The sequence below is a fragment of the Acromyrmex echinatior genome, chromosome 7, assembly GCF_024713525.1.
Source record: "Acromyrmex echinatior isolate Ae372 chromosome 7, ASM2471352v2, whole genome shotgun sequence".
NCBI lineage: Eukaryota > Metazoa > Arthropoda > Insecta > Hymenoptera > Formicidae > Acromyrmex > Acromyrmex echinatior.
In genome coordinates this window covers 12,839,837-12,856,116 of record NC_141858.1, presented here as the reverse complement: position 1 = coordinate 12,856,116, position 16,280 = coordinate 12,839,837, and the positions used below count along the sequence as shown (strand labels likewise).

The window sequence follows — 16,280 nt, the reverse complement described above, 5'->3', positions numbered from 1 at the left end:
TCAGTTCTGATCTTCGTCAGGGAAGTGGATTCTTCTTCGAGAGCAGTCCGCTGCTCCTCTTTTATAGGACACCCTATAGAATAAGAGTGAGACTGTGCTGCAGTATGTAATGATTTGCTTTATTCGTTGTTCGTAAGGTTGAATTAATCGATTGGATAACAGACACACGGTGGTCGTCAGGGTAATTCGATGATTATTACTCGATTATTTTATTACGTACGGTAGTACTTACAAACATTTACAAATGTAACAAGTCAATTCGATTTGGCGTACAGGATTCGTCAGAAAACATTACACTAATGACCTTTCGCTAATTCGCGTTTACGGAGAAGAAAACGGAGGAGGGGAGGAAAAAAACGCAAAATCGGACAGCGCACATCTGTCCTGCGAAACGCTTTGTCTTCGCTTCAATTGGGAGGAGAATGGAGATGGGGATCAGTACGGATGAGAATAGGGAGATCGATTGATATCTAGCGATTAAATGTATCCGGTAACGAATATAACGGCTCTACCGATACTCGGAGTATCACCGCGAACGAAAATGCACCGTTCAAAGTAGCTTTATACAAACGCAACGTTACGGTTGTGGCGCCACGCTGTAAGTTACAATCGTGAAACGATATCACAAACCTGATCATTTGCGTAAAAAAAAGGAAGAGAATGAAACATAAAAAAGAACGAGATTTTCGCTTTTTTTTTTTAATTTCTCTTTTTTTCGCTTCTATCTTCGTCCTCGCACTGGGGGACTGTCTCGCTTCGTTATAATACTTGATAAGCACTCGCAAATCGTAATGTTCGTTTATCAATCATTATCATTCGCCTTATCTTTAATATACTCTTACTGCGTGTAGGTAATTATTATTTCCCTATAAAGACGTGCTCCGGATTGCGTGTACATGTGTGTTTTTGTGTGTGTATGTGTTCGTATATGTGTGACAGTAAAAAATAAATAGGGTATGCCTTTTCGCCGCGCGTTTCAACCCCCGGACGCGACCAATCGTGTTACTCTGCTTTGCGATAAGCAACTTTCTTCTCGACTGCGAGATAAATATCAATCGATCACGACAATGGAGGTCCACGTCGCTTATTATACTAATATTGCTACCAACAAATCATAAGATTAACGAGCTTCCGATCGCGAGATGCGCTAATACTAATTTCCATTCTCTTTTTTCAGCGAATAGCAAAAGGCGCGAGCACGTATACTAACTATATCGACGCAGTTATCAGTTCGCGATCTTGCTTAGAGACAACATCGCAGCATGCGCATGATCCACTCCTAATGATTCTAATATTCCTAATAACAATTTTTCAATAATTTCCTAATTCTTATGTTCAATAATTTCCTAATTCTTATTTAACTATCAACTAGGTAACTTAACGAAAGGAATCTACGAATTAGAAAACAGTCAAATATAGAACACCGATTCTCATCATTGATTTTATCATTTGACAATCGACAGATTAGAAAATTTTATTCTACAATTTTTCGATAATCGGCAACGTCTTATTCGCTTTGAAGAAGATACGATTCGCTAAGGAATCCAATAAAATGCGCGATCTCTAGGCGATCTGGATCAAAGAAAATCGTCCGTCTGCCGAAGTAAAGTCCGCAAACGCATCCGAGGGTTGATACGAAAGCCTCGTCGAATCGGTCCACGGATGCAGACCGGGTTAACGTAAGGTATGGAAGCGTACAAAATAAATAAATACGTATATACGCGAATGTGTGTCAGCTGTTAGGCCCTTCTCGAGCAAGGTATGCGATACTGCATCGAGCACCAGTGGTCCAAACAACGCAAACAGAAGATATCTCCAAGATATCTCTGAGAGGAGAGCATACCTTTAGATACTTCACTCGGAATCTCGGAGGGATGTATATATAAATATTTGCGTTGTCCGGAAGGCGCAATGACGAGTTTGTGCGGTATAAGCTGCGATAAAATAGCGCAAAACCGGCGATCGCACTCGAGAAACGATCAAGGTGACGCACGAAGTTCTCGCGATGGATTGTTACATTAAATTCTCATTCCCGATATCAATTACACTTCAATTGTACTTATGTGCGAGCTTCTTAATTAATGGATCATTTCTTCTTCAGTTCGATCGCGTTAAAAACTTAATTGTCAGCGAATATTAGTATGACAATTATTAGCATTCCTCACAGAAATTTACTGCTGGAAGGAAGTGATTAATTACTTTTTTCCTAGTAGATATTAAAAGCATTATTCAGTGTTTTTAATATTCAAAATAAATAATTAATCACTACTTTTAATATTAAATTGGTAGTGATTAATTATTTATTCTGAGTATTAAAAGCACCGGATAATAGTGCTTTTAATACTCTACTCAAAATAAGTAATTAATCACTGTCTTTCAATTTTAAATTGAATTTCTGTAAGGAATAACAGTTCGATAATGAAACTTCGATTCGCCACTTTGATCGCAAAACGCTCGATCCTTCGGCAATCGCGATAATGGAGAGACGATGAAGCTCGATGACTCGACGATTGTCATCTGATAGTGGGGCGCAAGGTAATAATTAGCTAATGATTGTGATCTAAATAATCCGACGCGGGATGCATGTTGCACGGCGTCAGTTGCGAGATGTATGTAGCGGAGCTGCGTTCGGGTTGGCAAATATTGAGCAATATCCTTCCTTACGCACACCTTTGGCCGCCGGAAAAGTTCGCCGGCAGGTCTATCACGCGTCTTGCCGTCTCTCGATCATTATCAACCAGTTGTTTCGAATTAATTATACCGACACTGATTCCACTAATTCCATTAATTCACGCTAATTCCGAATCAATTAATTGTCTCTCTCTTTTTCTTTCTTTCAATCTATAAATCATTACTGTAAAGATTTAATAAAAAATAGTTACCATTAGAAGACTTCAGAAATGATGGACTTTAAATAAAAACATTTTTCGACAAAGTTGAAAAAGTAAATGTGAAGTAAAAATTGCAGACTCATTTTCTTCATTATGTGTATTTTTCTTCTTCTAGATTTTTCTCTGATTTTATTATCTACAAGAGAATTGTTCAACTCTAATGATTTTTAAAATAATGGTCCTGCATATCGAAATAGAAATAAAATTGAGAATCTGGAGAGAGATAGTGATTCGTCAGATTGATGATTCGATCTAAGGAATTTGTTCCTTGCATCTTATTACCGCTTTCCTGGTCCCTTCTGGATCTTTTTATCGATCATCTCGTATTGTGCCAGCTTCTCACTTCCACTGTATCCGTGTCCTTTCGTACTCTTTCGTATCTCCTGAATAAATCGCGTATTTCTCGCTAGTGTCATCCGTAAATTCCTTATCAGTAATGAGAATAACGTCGATCGCCTATCGCTACGCATCTTGTATATAATAAATAGATATATAATATATATTGTATATAATATATATTATATATATGCATATTATATATATTCATGTAAATGTGGCTGGATGCGTGTATATTTTATACACATACGGTAGACAGTTGCTCTAATAAGTTTTTTCTGATAAAAGTCACGTCTGCAGTGCACGTTAGGACCGTCGTCGTGTACAAAACGCGTTTCTATACGTGTCACTTCGTCGACATCCGAAAAAAGAAATCGTTCTGCAGCTTTGTGTGCGGCGTGTATATGTGTACGACTGCAGAGTTATATATTTCATGTATATGAAATATACAATTTTATGTATATTATGTACTTAGCTCTACCTACCTATATCTCCACTTACGTGTATATATTCATATAAATCTCCTTCCCATCCGCGCGTAGTGTAGCGCGTTGTATGTATATATTTATATATATAATACGTATGTATATATGTATAATATTTATATACGATGATCACCTACGTAGAACCTTACGCTCGCCCTACTACGATGAAGAAAGAACGAATAGCCGGATAATTACGGGTGTATAATTATCTTAGAAAAAAGTACGCGAGTACTGCGTTTCCTCTTTTGTTCTAGTATTTGGCACACAGACGTTGCGAGGTACGAATGCGTGGACCCCAAGTAACAAGCTGACGTCATTTTTCTAATGTCTAATGTCGTCAAAATGACGACAAATAACATCAGCTTGTTATCTGGGACTAGAGTTCTAGAAAATCAGAGAAATGACATCGAGTCGATTAATTTAATTAGTTCGCTGCTATCATAGTTCTTTATGGGCACCCAATATGGATACTGATTGGCTTTATAAATCACATAATCACAGTGCCATTTTAGTTCCTTATTATGATAGCCAATCAGACTATAATACTCTTTAGCAGATAACAGATTATACCCTTCTTCTGTTACATTTCTGATTTTTTAGGACTCTACCTAGGACGTATACGAGCCAAAGTCGAGAACTCAGCACGTTTCTGAGATCAAAGTTGAGGGGGATTAAAGATTGAGAGACCGATGGCAAGACGCGAGAACCGGGGTGTAGCCCGCCTGCCCGCCTTGAACATGCTACGTGATGCGAGATTCGCGTCGCGTTTCTATTTCTTCTTTTCTTCTTCTCGTTTTCTAGTTTGGACGTCGACGCGACTTCGTCGCGCGTCCGCGTATCGAAAGGTTTCCTCGCGCCGCGCGTTCTTTTTTTTTTCAATCATTAATACTATATTTAATCATAACGATTAGTGCGGTATTATTACTCGCGTCTCTAGCGCTGAATCCCTACGCTGTACTCTAACTTTCCAAGAGACGCTCCAAGCGCCCGTGTACGGCGACATCCTCGTCGTTCAGAATATCGGAAGCAGCAATCTTCCTCCACCTTCCGTTCTTCTTGTTCTTCGGTTCGCATTCCTTCTTGTCCGCCAGCCAATTTGGTCTTCTTAATTCTAGCAATTCCTTGTTGTCGAACTCGAACCCCAATCTTCTCCGACGGTTTCGTATTTCGTTCCCTTCTTCTTACTCGTCTCATTTAACGGACAATCTGCCTGGGGACTGTTGTCCGAGGATCAAGGACCACGTGGTAGCAGTCTTGCGATCACGCCAGCCGTGTTAACTCGCTAGCGCGATTTCAGTGGCAATCTTGACGGTCGAGCAGCCGATCAGCGAGCGGCTTCTCGGTCACAGAATGTCCGTCTCATAAACCTTGCTGGTGGTCGTGGTGGACGTAGTGGTGACGGTGGTGGCTGATCCTGTGGTTGTGCTCGATACCACCGTTGTGGATGTGGTACCAGAGACCTGGCCGTTGGTCGACGCCGTCCCGGTCGTTGGAATCGTTTGTCCGTTGATGATCTCGATCTTGGCTACTTGATTACCACCGTCGATTGTAATCTCCTGCGAGATTTGAGGCTTAATGCTGAGGCTGGTGAGGGATCCGGAACTTGCCGTACTCAGGCCGAGACCCATCTTCGCCAGGAGATTACTCTCGGAACCAGTCTTCTTTAGGAGATCAGGCGGTGCTGGCGGTACGGTGGTGAGACCGGCCGCGTTCCTTTGCAATTGCTGTAGCCGGGCGTACTGCTCCTGCAGAGCCTTCTGCTTCCTGAGGAGCTCCTGATGTCGTTGCTCCAGTTGTTCCTGGCGGCCGCGCTTGCTTTGCAGCCCTTCCTGCGAATTGACGCTCTCACAGGAGCTGGAGTTACTGGTTGACAACACCGCGGAAGATTGCGAGGACGACGAATTATGCGGCCCGACGCCTGGCGCGGTTGGCGCCAACGAGGACGCGGCGACTTGGTCCACGGTGGACAGGATTGCGTTCGGTGGTAGAGCCATCGGCGGCTTACCCTCCTTGCCGACGAGACTGTTGTTGCGCGAGGGTCGGCGCAAGGTCGCGTTGCCGCTCTGCAGATTGCACGGATGATTTCTGGGCGGCAACTGCGGGCTGGTAGGGCTTGCCAGGGGCGATCGGGAACTGGTGCGCGGCGGTGGTGGCGGCGGTACCCTTCTGGCGGTCGCCAGCTGCAGCAGCTCGGCGTTCCGTTCCGGTACTGGCGGCTTCTGTCCAGGCAGAAAGTTCTGTGGTAGCACCGGCATGCCTGGCTGTGTTTGCTGCTGTTGTTGCTGCAACACCTGTTGGTCCAACGACAGCGCCTGCAGCCTGGCGATAGGCGGTGAGGTGTCGGTGTCCGAGCTCGAAGGATACGAATGCAGACGACGTAGAGTGCCGCCCGGTGCCATCCCGGGCAAGCCCATCAGGCCGACGGTGGGTGCGGTCAAGGTACCGCTGGAAGAATCCACGCTGCCCTTTCGACCGATATCGCTGATGTTGGGTGCGCGTCCACTGCCACCGGTGGTCGCCACGACGCTCGGCGTATCTCGAAGACTGGAGGTGCGGCCGATGTCGGCCAGGAGCGTGTTCGAGGCCGGGTGCACCGACAGGCTGCTTGACACGTGACCCATCTGCGAGCTTGGTCGGGAGAAGGTCTGCAACTCGTCTAGCAGAGCGTCGAGTGCGTTCTCCGGACGCTGCTGATGGTCGGCGGATGACTCGTGAGGGTGGCCCCCTCCCCCGAGGACGCTCGCTGACCCCACGACAGTGCGTTCCGCTGGCACAGGGGCAGTTGCCTGTTCGTTCAGACACGTGGAATCAACGGTCGGACCAAGAACGTCGCGCCGGCCGGCCGGCCGACCCGGGTGGGGCCCGGCTCTGCCTCGCGGCGTCGCGCCAGCGGTCTCACAGGAGCTGATTTCCCCTGGAGGACGCGGACCGCCGCGTCGGGTGTTCTTCCGCATGCTGGCGCGACGCACTCTTGGCATCGTAGGATGAATCGTGCTTTATTTTTGCGCGCTCTCGTTGAGAAGAAGCATCCCATGCGATCGTCTCCAGTGATGTCTCGGTTCCGGTACCTCGCGAGGTGACGCGCGAGTTTTTGATGTAAAAACGTGTATAAAGTACACAACGACACATATAGATACTTACGCGTTTGTAGACACGACGTACAATACATAGAGACACATATAGATGTATAAGGGTGTAGAGAACGATAATAATATAAGAACTCGAAAATCGCATATGAAAATCGACTATGTACACTTGATCGTATGTACAGAGATACATTTTTAAAATTTGATTCTTGGTGCTTGGTGCAGACCGGAAGTAGTCCAGTACCGGATGTTGAAAGTGTCGTGTATCATGATACACTTTCTCGTTTGCAGTATGCCGTCGCTGCGGATGCTTTTTCTGACAACGAGAGCGGTGATCGTAGAAAGTGGCGTCTCGATGCGAAGATCCGAATAATGAGATTGGAGGAAGGATGAATTGCGAAAAAGAGATAACAGAGTGATGATACTTGAAAACACGGATCACGCAAAGTCCGATATTGCCTCATGATTGATTGTTCGTTGTACATATTCATTAATATTATTTATTTTTCTAATAAAATTATTACGAAAGTAAAAAATTATTCAATAATTTTTATCATACTATTTGGCGACTCTGAAATTTCTCATAACTATAATTAAGAATTATATGCTAATTCTTATTAGGTAATTATACAGGAGTAATCCTTCCAGTGAAAGTATTCTAAAATATTTTAAAAGATGATTCCACACATTAATTTAAGATGAAAACTTGACATGTCCAAAATAACTTAATTTTAAAGATACAGGATGTCAAAATGGAAGGAAAAATTTCATCTTTTTTTTTTCAAAAATTTCAAAAATCACTTGGGTTATTTTTATAAAATTTTGTATATTCCAAGAACATAAAATTCCATTAAAATAACTCGAACGGTTTACAAAATTTTAGGAAAAAACTATATTTTTTTCATAGATATATCTTTAAAACTAAGGCATTTTACATACATAAAGCTTTGTCTTAAATTAATCACCTCTTAAAATCTTTTAGAGTATTTAAAGACCGTCCTCTATATATGCAATATCTTAACGTATAATTCAATTCAAATATTCGATTTAATTCACATTCGGACTTCGCGTTTCGTGTCATTGAATCGCGTAAACATTTTTTTGCGACGAAGACGCACTTCGATACACCACGATCGTACGATCGGATGATCACGAGTCGAATTTCGTCTTTTTTTTTTCTATGTCATGCGTATATGTGCGAATAATGTGCATGCGTAATAACGATGTGACAGAAGAGAGAGCATGATTATGAGAAGATGAACGATAAGAGACGTAATGAGCGTAAATCATGGAAATGCAGAATATAGTGAACGACGAAAGAAAAGTGAAAGAGAAAAGACGCGCGAGAGAAAGAGATGGATAAGAGAGAGAGAGAGAGAGAGATATAGAAAGTCATAGAAAGAGAGAGAAAGAGAAAAAGACGGATAGAAAGAGAGAAAGAGTAAGAGAGAGAGAGAGAGAGAGAGAGAGAGAGAGAGAGAGAAAGAGAGAGAGAGAGAGAGAGAGAGAGCGCAATGATGAGTCGTGAATCGCAATAAGTGAACGAAAAAAAAGGCACAATCGTAGAATATAATACGTAAATATGATTAATTCCGTTAGATAATTACCTGCGGATCGGTTATACGTTTTGTGCGTGCGTTGTGCGTGTTACAAGTCAGTACTCGTTTGGGGCTCTTTTACATTTGGCATCGATTGCTGTCCGGTATTAGTCAACTTAAAAAAAAAAACAGAGAAACCAAAAATCAAAAATCCGAGGTCAGAGGTCATAATCATGGACCGCGCGGAGAGAACAGAAAAGAGAGGCAGAGAAAAAGAGAAAGAGAGAAAATTCTCTTACTTCTTCGCGAAAATTTTTCGTTTCTTGTTTTTCGTTTGTTAACGCGAACGCGCCAAAAGTCGAGGGTGAATCACGCCAAGGACCGCGAATTATGTAAAAGGACTAAGGAAAATCGTGGAAGTCTTCTTGAAGATCCAACGCGACGTTTACTGAGTATTTCACATTGTATTTCACAGTGCGACAGCGTGAGATTGTCCAGAGGAAAATTGTAGCGATCGTTGAAATCTCTTCGATTGATAAATTAATATTTACAATATAATTGTTGAAATTAATTACACTATGAAGGGCACAATCGGAAGTCACGATTGAGTGAGAGCTCGCTGCTATTTCCAAGGAACACACCAAGTCAAGAGAAAGTCAAAATGACGTTGACATCAAAATAATGATTTTTGGTTACAAAATATGATTATTTTATTTACTTTAAGCATCAAAATAAAATCATTTTAACGTCATTTTGATTTTTTGTTGACTTTTGCGTGTGCCTTGAATTGTTATACTCTTTAAGATTTATCATAGCTTTAAAGATTTACTTCATATAAGCAACAATTACTGAGGACTCACTTAATCACTTCGAAACAGAATACAAATCATAATAACACCAAAATGACATTAAAATGACTCCAAAATGATTCCAAAATGATTGTTAAAATCATTTTTCGATCAGTCATGATTCACTTTAACGTATCATTTTTGACGTTATTGTGATTTGTCCTGCTCGAATTATAACTTCTGATTGCAACCTCGCACTGTCGGATTTATTCTTGGCGTGATCACCTCTGATCTTATCGAGTATCTCATACGATATTCTGCCCGTCGTCCGTACGATCGACATCCGATCTCGCGCACGAAAGAGCCAAGAACGCGCGGCGCATCGCCCGGGCATCGACCTGTCGTCATTTCGAGACTGACTCCGGATGGATCTCGCATTAGTCGTCTCACGGATTGAGAGGGACAGTTACGAGCAAATAAAAAAAATCGCTTAGAACCAATACGAGTTTTAAACGAGCGCAGTTTATCGCGATATCGCCCGCGGTGAATCCGTTTTAACACGGAGTAAAAAAAAAATAAACGCGTGAGATTTGAAAGAGAAAAAGTCGTCGTCCTTATGTTACTCGGGCAGATGGATTATAGTAACGCAAATGAAGATACGTACAGAGCGTTCGGTAATTGGCGTACTGCTGGCGAACGTGGCGATGTTGTTTGTTGAAAACCATGCATGATTAATTAATTAATTTTTTCACGGATAAATTTAATCCATCGCGATTTTCGAAATGTTGACATATTTTTCAAGCAACTTCGTTTAATATTTATCCAGAAAAATAACAATTTATCATCTACTGCACTGAGAGAAAAAACGGTTGCAATTATCAGAATCTATTATCAGAAATTATTAGTATTATTAACTAAAATTTCGTATCATCTATGTATAATTTTTCTATGTAGAACTAAATATAATTATTATGATTGAACATCAGAGTAATAAAATGAAACTCTATAAAAATGAAACTCTTAATCATAATTATTGTACCATGCAATTATCACAAATATTAAACATTTTCTCTTTAAGATGATATCATATTTATTTGCGTTCCCGAAGAGTACAGTCTATAAGACGTCTTATTTTTGCGTAATTGTGAAAATTAGTGATACCTTTATTAACAGAAATCTTAACAGAAAATCATTTTCGGTTCTCGACAAAAAGATACCGCCACGTGCACCACGAGCGATCCGTATAATGATCACCGTTCACACAAGTTCTCCTTGTTCAAAATAAAATAAAACATCGTATGAAGATTGTTGTGCCCATGCCGATGGTCGAGGTGCACAGAGATGTAGATCGCATTTACATTGAAAATAGAAGCAGAGACGTTTTTCTTACCGAGTTCGCCGTTTACGAAATAGTACGAGTACGCTCGTATTATGTCGATGCCCGCACAAATGACGCCGACCTTCCGGGTTTCGAAGCAACGGAGGATACTCTTATACGCAGAATATAATAGCATGCATCTCGAAGGCGCGAAGAACGAAAAAAAAATTTTAAAAAAATAAAAAAAAAAACAAAAAAAAGAGAGAAAAGAGAGAAAGAGAGAAAACGACGGGGATGCCTTCTCCCATGCGAAACTGCATGCGCGTCTACCCAAGATCTTACACACGTACGCATTTTATGTGTTACAGGCATACATACACACGCACCACATACACACAGACGTACATACACATGCCGCATGCCGCACACGTACGTACGAAACGTGCCTAGTAATTAATACTCCGGCTAGTTGTGAAACGAACAAAACCCGAGAAATAACACAAAGTAGTATATATTATACATAAATATATATAAAAAAAAAGAAACATCGGCCAATCAAAAAATACACAGAGAAAACCTTCAGTCCAATCCTTATAGTAAGGCAATATAATATATTAAGTATATAGTACGGACTCAGACTCATATAGATAGATAGATATATAGAGAAAAAGATAGAGAAATGAGATGGACAGAGACAGACAGAAAAGGGAAGGAAAAGAAATGGAGAGTATATATATATATATATATATATATATATATATATATATATATATATTGTATATATAGATATATAATATATGTATATCGATTCTTCAAAGTGTGTTTTCGATGGATGGGTATGTACATACATATACACAATAGAAAAAGAGAGAGAGAAAAAGAGAAACAGAGATAGAAAAAGAGAGAATGTGATGGAAAGAAGAATGATGAATCTTGTACGAGGGCGGAGTACGCATATCGAATGTGTGAGACGCGATAATAACATTCGATCGGTATCGGTGAAATCGAAAGAGGTGATTATGTGGTAGCAAACCGTCGACAGGAGCAAATACGACATAGCGTGGAGAAACCAGACATATAAGAAGCCGAAATATTATACAAATTAATAAGAGGGAGCTAATTAGATCTCTAAAGATGCTACACGCCAGCGTGTAGACCGGTGTGACCGTAAATTCGCGCATCTATCCAATAGTGAAATTTTTTTTATCAATTTGATATCGTCATTGGCTCTTCCCAAACGACAATTGAAGTTTCGTTTAAATAAAATCCAAAATCATTTATTTTATACTATTTAGATAGTTATATTTTAATCAATAATTTCTGAGACAATTAGATTTTCTAATAAAAAATTATTATTTATTAGAAATTTTGAGTTATAAAGTTATTTACCAAAGATCTTTAATATTCTTTAAGCTGTGGAGATCAACTCCAGCTTGATTAAAAGATTTCACTACGCTATATGTGCGAATTTATGGTCACTCCACTTTATCCAGTAATTTTCGCGAGGTACAATACCGACACCTCAAAATTAAAACAATCAACATCACTGTCTATAGCTTGAGGTTAATATCAACATATTTTCCTCGACATGTAACATTTTTTCCCCTTTTGCTTCCAAGTCATAGAATGACATTGGTTGTCTCGGTTCCGAGGTGCTAGAGTGCTGTACAGCCTCGTCATTGCGCATTTAATTGATTGCGATTGCATTTGTCGAGACTGATCGAGACTCGTCTTCTTGACGTTGAAAAGATTCATGAAAGGCATCTCAGTTTTTAATATACTTTTTACGTCTTTCGTTCCTCGTGCGGGATAATTCCAAAAATTTTTTTAAACAGCAGTGACTATACAAAGAATTTTTACAATACAATATGAAAAGAACAGTTTTACTGAAGTATTTAAAAATTCAGCTAAATATAGACCTGAAAATAATTTTGTTGGACTGTCAAAATAATTATGTAGGACATTAAAACTGACTACTATGTCAAAATTTTTGCAAGCATTATAGCATGCTTGAGTTTCCTATATGTATAATTATTTTGACAGTTTAACAAAATTATATACAGATCTACAGATCTGGCTAAATACTTCGATAAAATCATTTTTTCGTATATATCAACAAATTGAAGAATAATTATATCAACAAATTGAGAATAATTAGTATTTGGAATTAATACATAGGAACAGAGATACCGAGAGAATTTAACGAATCTCAATTTGTTCCCGCTCACTTCCTTTGCACACGTGCGCGTGAACACGACGAAATGCTTGTGGATTGTGAATATAAATGCATGTGAGTACTAACCAAATAAGTCTAATAAGCTTCATAATAATAATGCAGTGGAAAACAATAAAAAACCGAAGAATTAGAATTGTACAATATAAACAAGTTTAGTTATCTAGTAGTTTATGCGAATATTTGTTTTTAATGTTAAAGGGGCTCTAATAATTATTAATCTAGAAAATTAATAATAATTTAAATGTATCCCATATTTTGTAGAGGGACTATCCTCAAATGTTGTACGTATTTAGATGTAAATCATTCCACCAGTAATCGTCGATTATAGAAGAACTATAATAATGGACACATAATATGTATACGTTAGCAAGTGGAATAAATTTAACAATATTCTCCCTTTGCAATATCTTGTGATCACATAAAACATATTGAAACAAATCAAATAAAATCTACATTATTTAACTTATTTATTTCACCTACTTTAAAATAATTTGTACTCTCGTGTATGTAAAGCTATTCTTAATCCGCGACTGAAATCAATTCAATTTATTTAATAAATCAGTAACCTATTAAATAAATTATCGAATTTAATTTATTATACACGGTAATCGCTTAACAGAAATCCACTTGGAAGAGATGTCGATATTCTATAGTTTCGTAAAAATAGAAAAGGGATCAAAATCATTCTATTTCGGTCCATATCCTTGAAATCGCCACATGATTATGTCGCATAATTGTTGACTTTATTCCATTTGGCATGTATGCTCGCGCGCACGTACATACAGAGGCATAATAATATGCAGACGCATAATTTTTCATAGTCGCAGTAAGAAGGTAGAACCACCCTCTCGAATTTCCTATGCGCGAGCTGTGACGAGGCGGCGCACCGGTACGAACCTATCGCGACAATTAATATCATCGGATCATATAAAATATATATTTGTATATACATATGTACACGCTGCTGAAAGCAGCAAACAATCCGATTCGATTTACTTCAGCCGCGGAGGAATCGCGACGTTTGGACGGAACGTGCAGGCCAGACGCGTCATCATGCGTCAAGTGACCTCTTGTCGTCCCGTAAAAGACTGGTGGATGTGACGAGGTGAGACAGAGAGAAAAAAGACAGAGAGAAAGAGAAAAAGAGAGAAAGAGAGAGAGAGAGAGAGAGAGAAAAAGAGAGGGAGTCGGTGGAAAAAAGACTAGCACAGCAATACAAGGGAGAATCTCTGTGAGATGCACTTGCGCACGCGGGTGATGCGTGCCATCGTCGTGGTACGTCACGCAACGGGAAATCCAATGTAAACCTTGAAAAAACGTACGAAGATGGTACAGACGACGGTTAAGAGGACGAGGGAGCTGATCGTAGTGGTGGACGAAAGGTGCGGGCGAGACCTTACTATAAGAAGTGGATTGGAGCAAGTGTGTATGTGTGTCTGACTAAACTCGGGCCGCTACTACTGTCGCGTTTCTACGTCGTGTCGTGTGTGTCATAAAACTGTCTCGCATCGTCGATGACCCGATCGGGATCCAGAAACGCCGCAAAATTTCAACAGGCACGACTCCTGGACGTTTCGAGAATGTAAAACGGATATATTCCTGCGTGATATATCTTGAAATCCTTGCATTTGCATTTTTATGGAATAAATGTAGCCGTTTCCATTGGATGCATCAAAATGCGAACTTGCCTCGAGTATACGGGGTGTTGGATTTCATCTAACGTGATTATCCTTTATATTTTTGTAGGATAAGGTTGAAATAAAAATATGTTCAAACAAAAGTTATCTGATGAAGCACAAATAAATATCAAAATTTCATTATTCTGCATAAAAGTATTAAAGTGTGATTATAAAAAATTTAATAGTTTACGAGATATTTTATATGTGTATTTCATGTCAAAATATGTCAGAATAAAGCATAAATTGTCTCGTAAATCATTAATTTTTCGAAAAAAAAATACTTTTATATATACAGAACAATTAGAAGAATCCTTTTATGTAAAAAAGTGATACAGTTCCATTAAAAAAAAAAAGATAATACGATCATAAAAAATCAATTCGAAAATTGATTTTTTTATTTGTGCATCGTTAGGTCGTAGAACTTGTATCTGAATATTTTTAATTCAACCTTATCTTATAAAGATATAAAGGATGATCACATTAGGTGGGATATTCTCTGTTTTATATATGAAAAAAGCGATTTTGCTGAAGTATCTAAAAATGTAATTAGATACAGATCTAAAAATAATTTTCTTAGAGCATCAAAATAATTATGTAGAACACTTAACATTGAAAATGCTGTGAAAAGTCTTTTAAATTTCTAGCAACCAGTTTAAGCATCTTACATAATTATTTTAATGATCCAAGAAAAGTTACTTTCAGAACTGAATCTAACTAAATTTTTAAATACTTCAACAAGACCGTTCTTTTCATGTAAAGCAAATATAATAAGTTTTAACTCGGTTTTACTATAAAATTTATGGATAATAATATACATTATTTCTTATTTCGCGATACATTTCACAACAAAGAAGGAGGATAATCTCGTTTGAACTGGCATTTCAAGATTGAAATGTCGTTTACGAAGTTGCTTCTTAAAATGAATTAGCTATCCGGATCAGAAAAATTGATCTTATATCGACGACGATGCCAGACAATCCTCGACATTTGTCGATGCTCGATGAGCGAAAGCGCTCTCCTTTCTTCGTCTTTCGCGTCGAATCGGCATATGGGCGTCTCGATGAGGACTATAGCCCGAAAGTACAATATTTGGATGCGCGGATGGAAACCAAGAAGGAAACGTTGTTGTAAATATATATTATACAAATAGGTATATCTTGCGAAAAAGGCGAAGTGAGAGCGCTAAAATCAAAGACGTATAGCACGTAGCACAGCAGAGTCTTAATGAAAGTTTGCTCGTCTTTCGAACTGGCTAATTGTATATAAATGACACTAACCAATACACATGTATCTGAGTGGTGTAACTATGTGTGTGTGTTTGTGTGTTTATAACTGGATAATTTTGGACAATTGATGTGCCACATAAATGTTTTCTCGCGAATAGAATTTCGTATTGAATCAAATGGTATCGCGAAAGCCGTAGGACAAAGGCTTTTCTTCCCTTGTCATATTTGTATCGGACGCAGGCACTAGCAGAATATTTGAACGGTCTCAAGCAGAAAAGAAGTGTAAAGCTGTAGGAAATCAAGTAGAGTGCAAAATAACTTTAGAATAGAGCGAGAAATCGCGCGGCGTTCCTTGCGCTTCGGACGTCGCGATTCTCCTTTCAATGTGCTCCATGAAAAACGTGCAGTAGATACAAGCAGATTTAATAATAGAGAGATCCAAGGAGTGAGACATTCCTAAAGTGTTCGCCTGTTTCTATGTATTCAGAAGATAATGTTAAAAGATATAAGTTATTTGCAGAGCATAAAAGTCTGATGATTTGTAGGTACGTGCTAATGTAATGTCGAAGAGAGATTAACATTTAACAAAAATTAAAATTTAAATAATTTAAATAAGTAAAATTTACGGAATTATAATAAAACGTTGAGATGCACGTTTCACATACTATAAAAAGTTTAATTAAGCTGCGTGGCATTA

General features: G+C 39.1%; 1 protein-coding gene across 17 annotated transcripts in view; it reads right to left on the bottom strand.

Moving 5' to 3' along the window:
- Nucleotides 1-98: 98 nt before the first annotated feature.
- Nucleotides 99-16,280, bottom strand: part of LOC105152304 (uncharacterized) — a 327,635-nt gene continuing 311,453 nt past the window's right edge. For 13 of the 17 annotated variants that reach the window (XM_087407726.1, XM_087407725.1, XM_087407724.1 and 10 more), the window contains one exon: nucleotides 99-6,498. In XM_087407726.1, the coding sequence (XP_087263852.1) occupies nucleotides 5,056-6,498 (1,443 nt within the window). In that variant the 3' untranslated portion in view covers nucleotides 99-5,055. Of the gene's footprint in view, nucleotides 6,499-8,333; nucleotides 8,512-16,280 lie in introns of those variants that run through there. The other 4 variants (XM_087407740.1, XM_087407738.1, XM_087407739.1 and 1 more) reach the window with 3 other exon arrangements.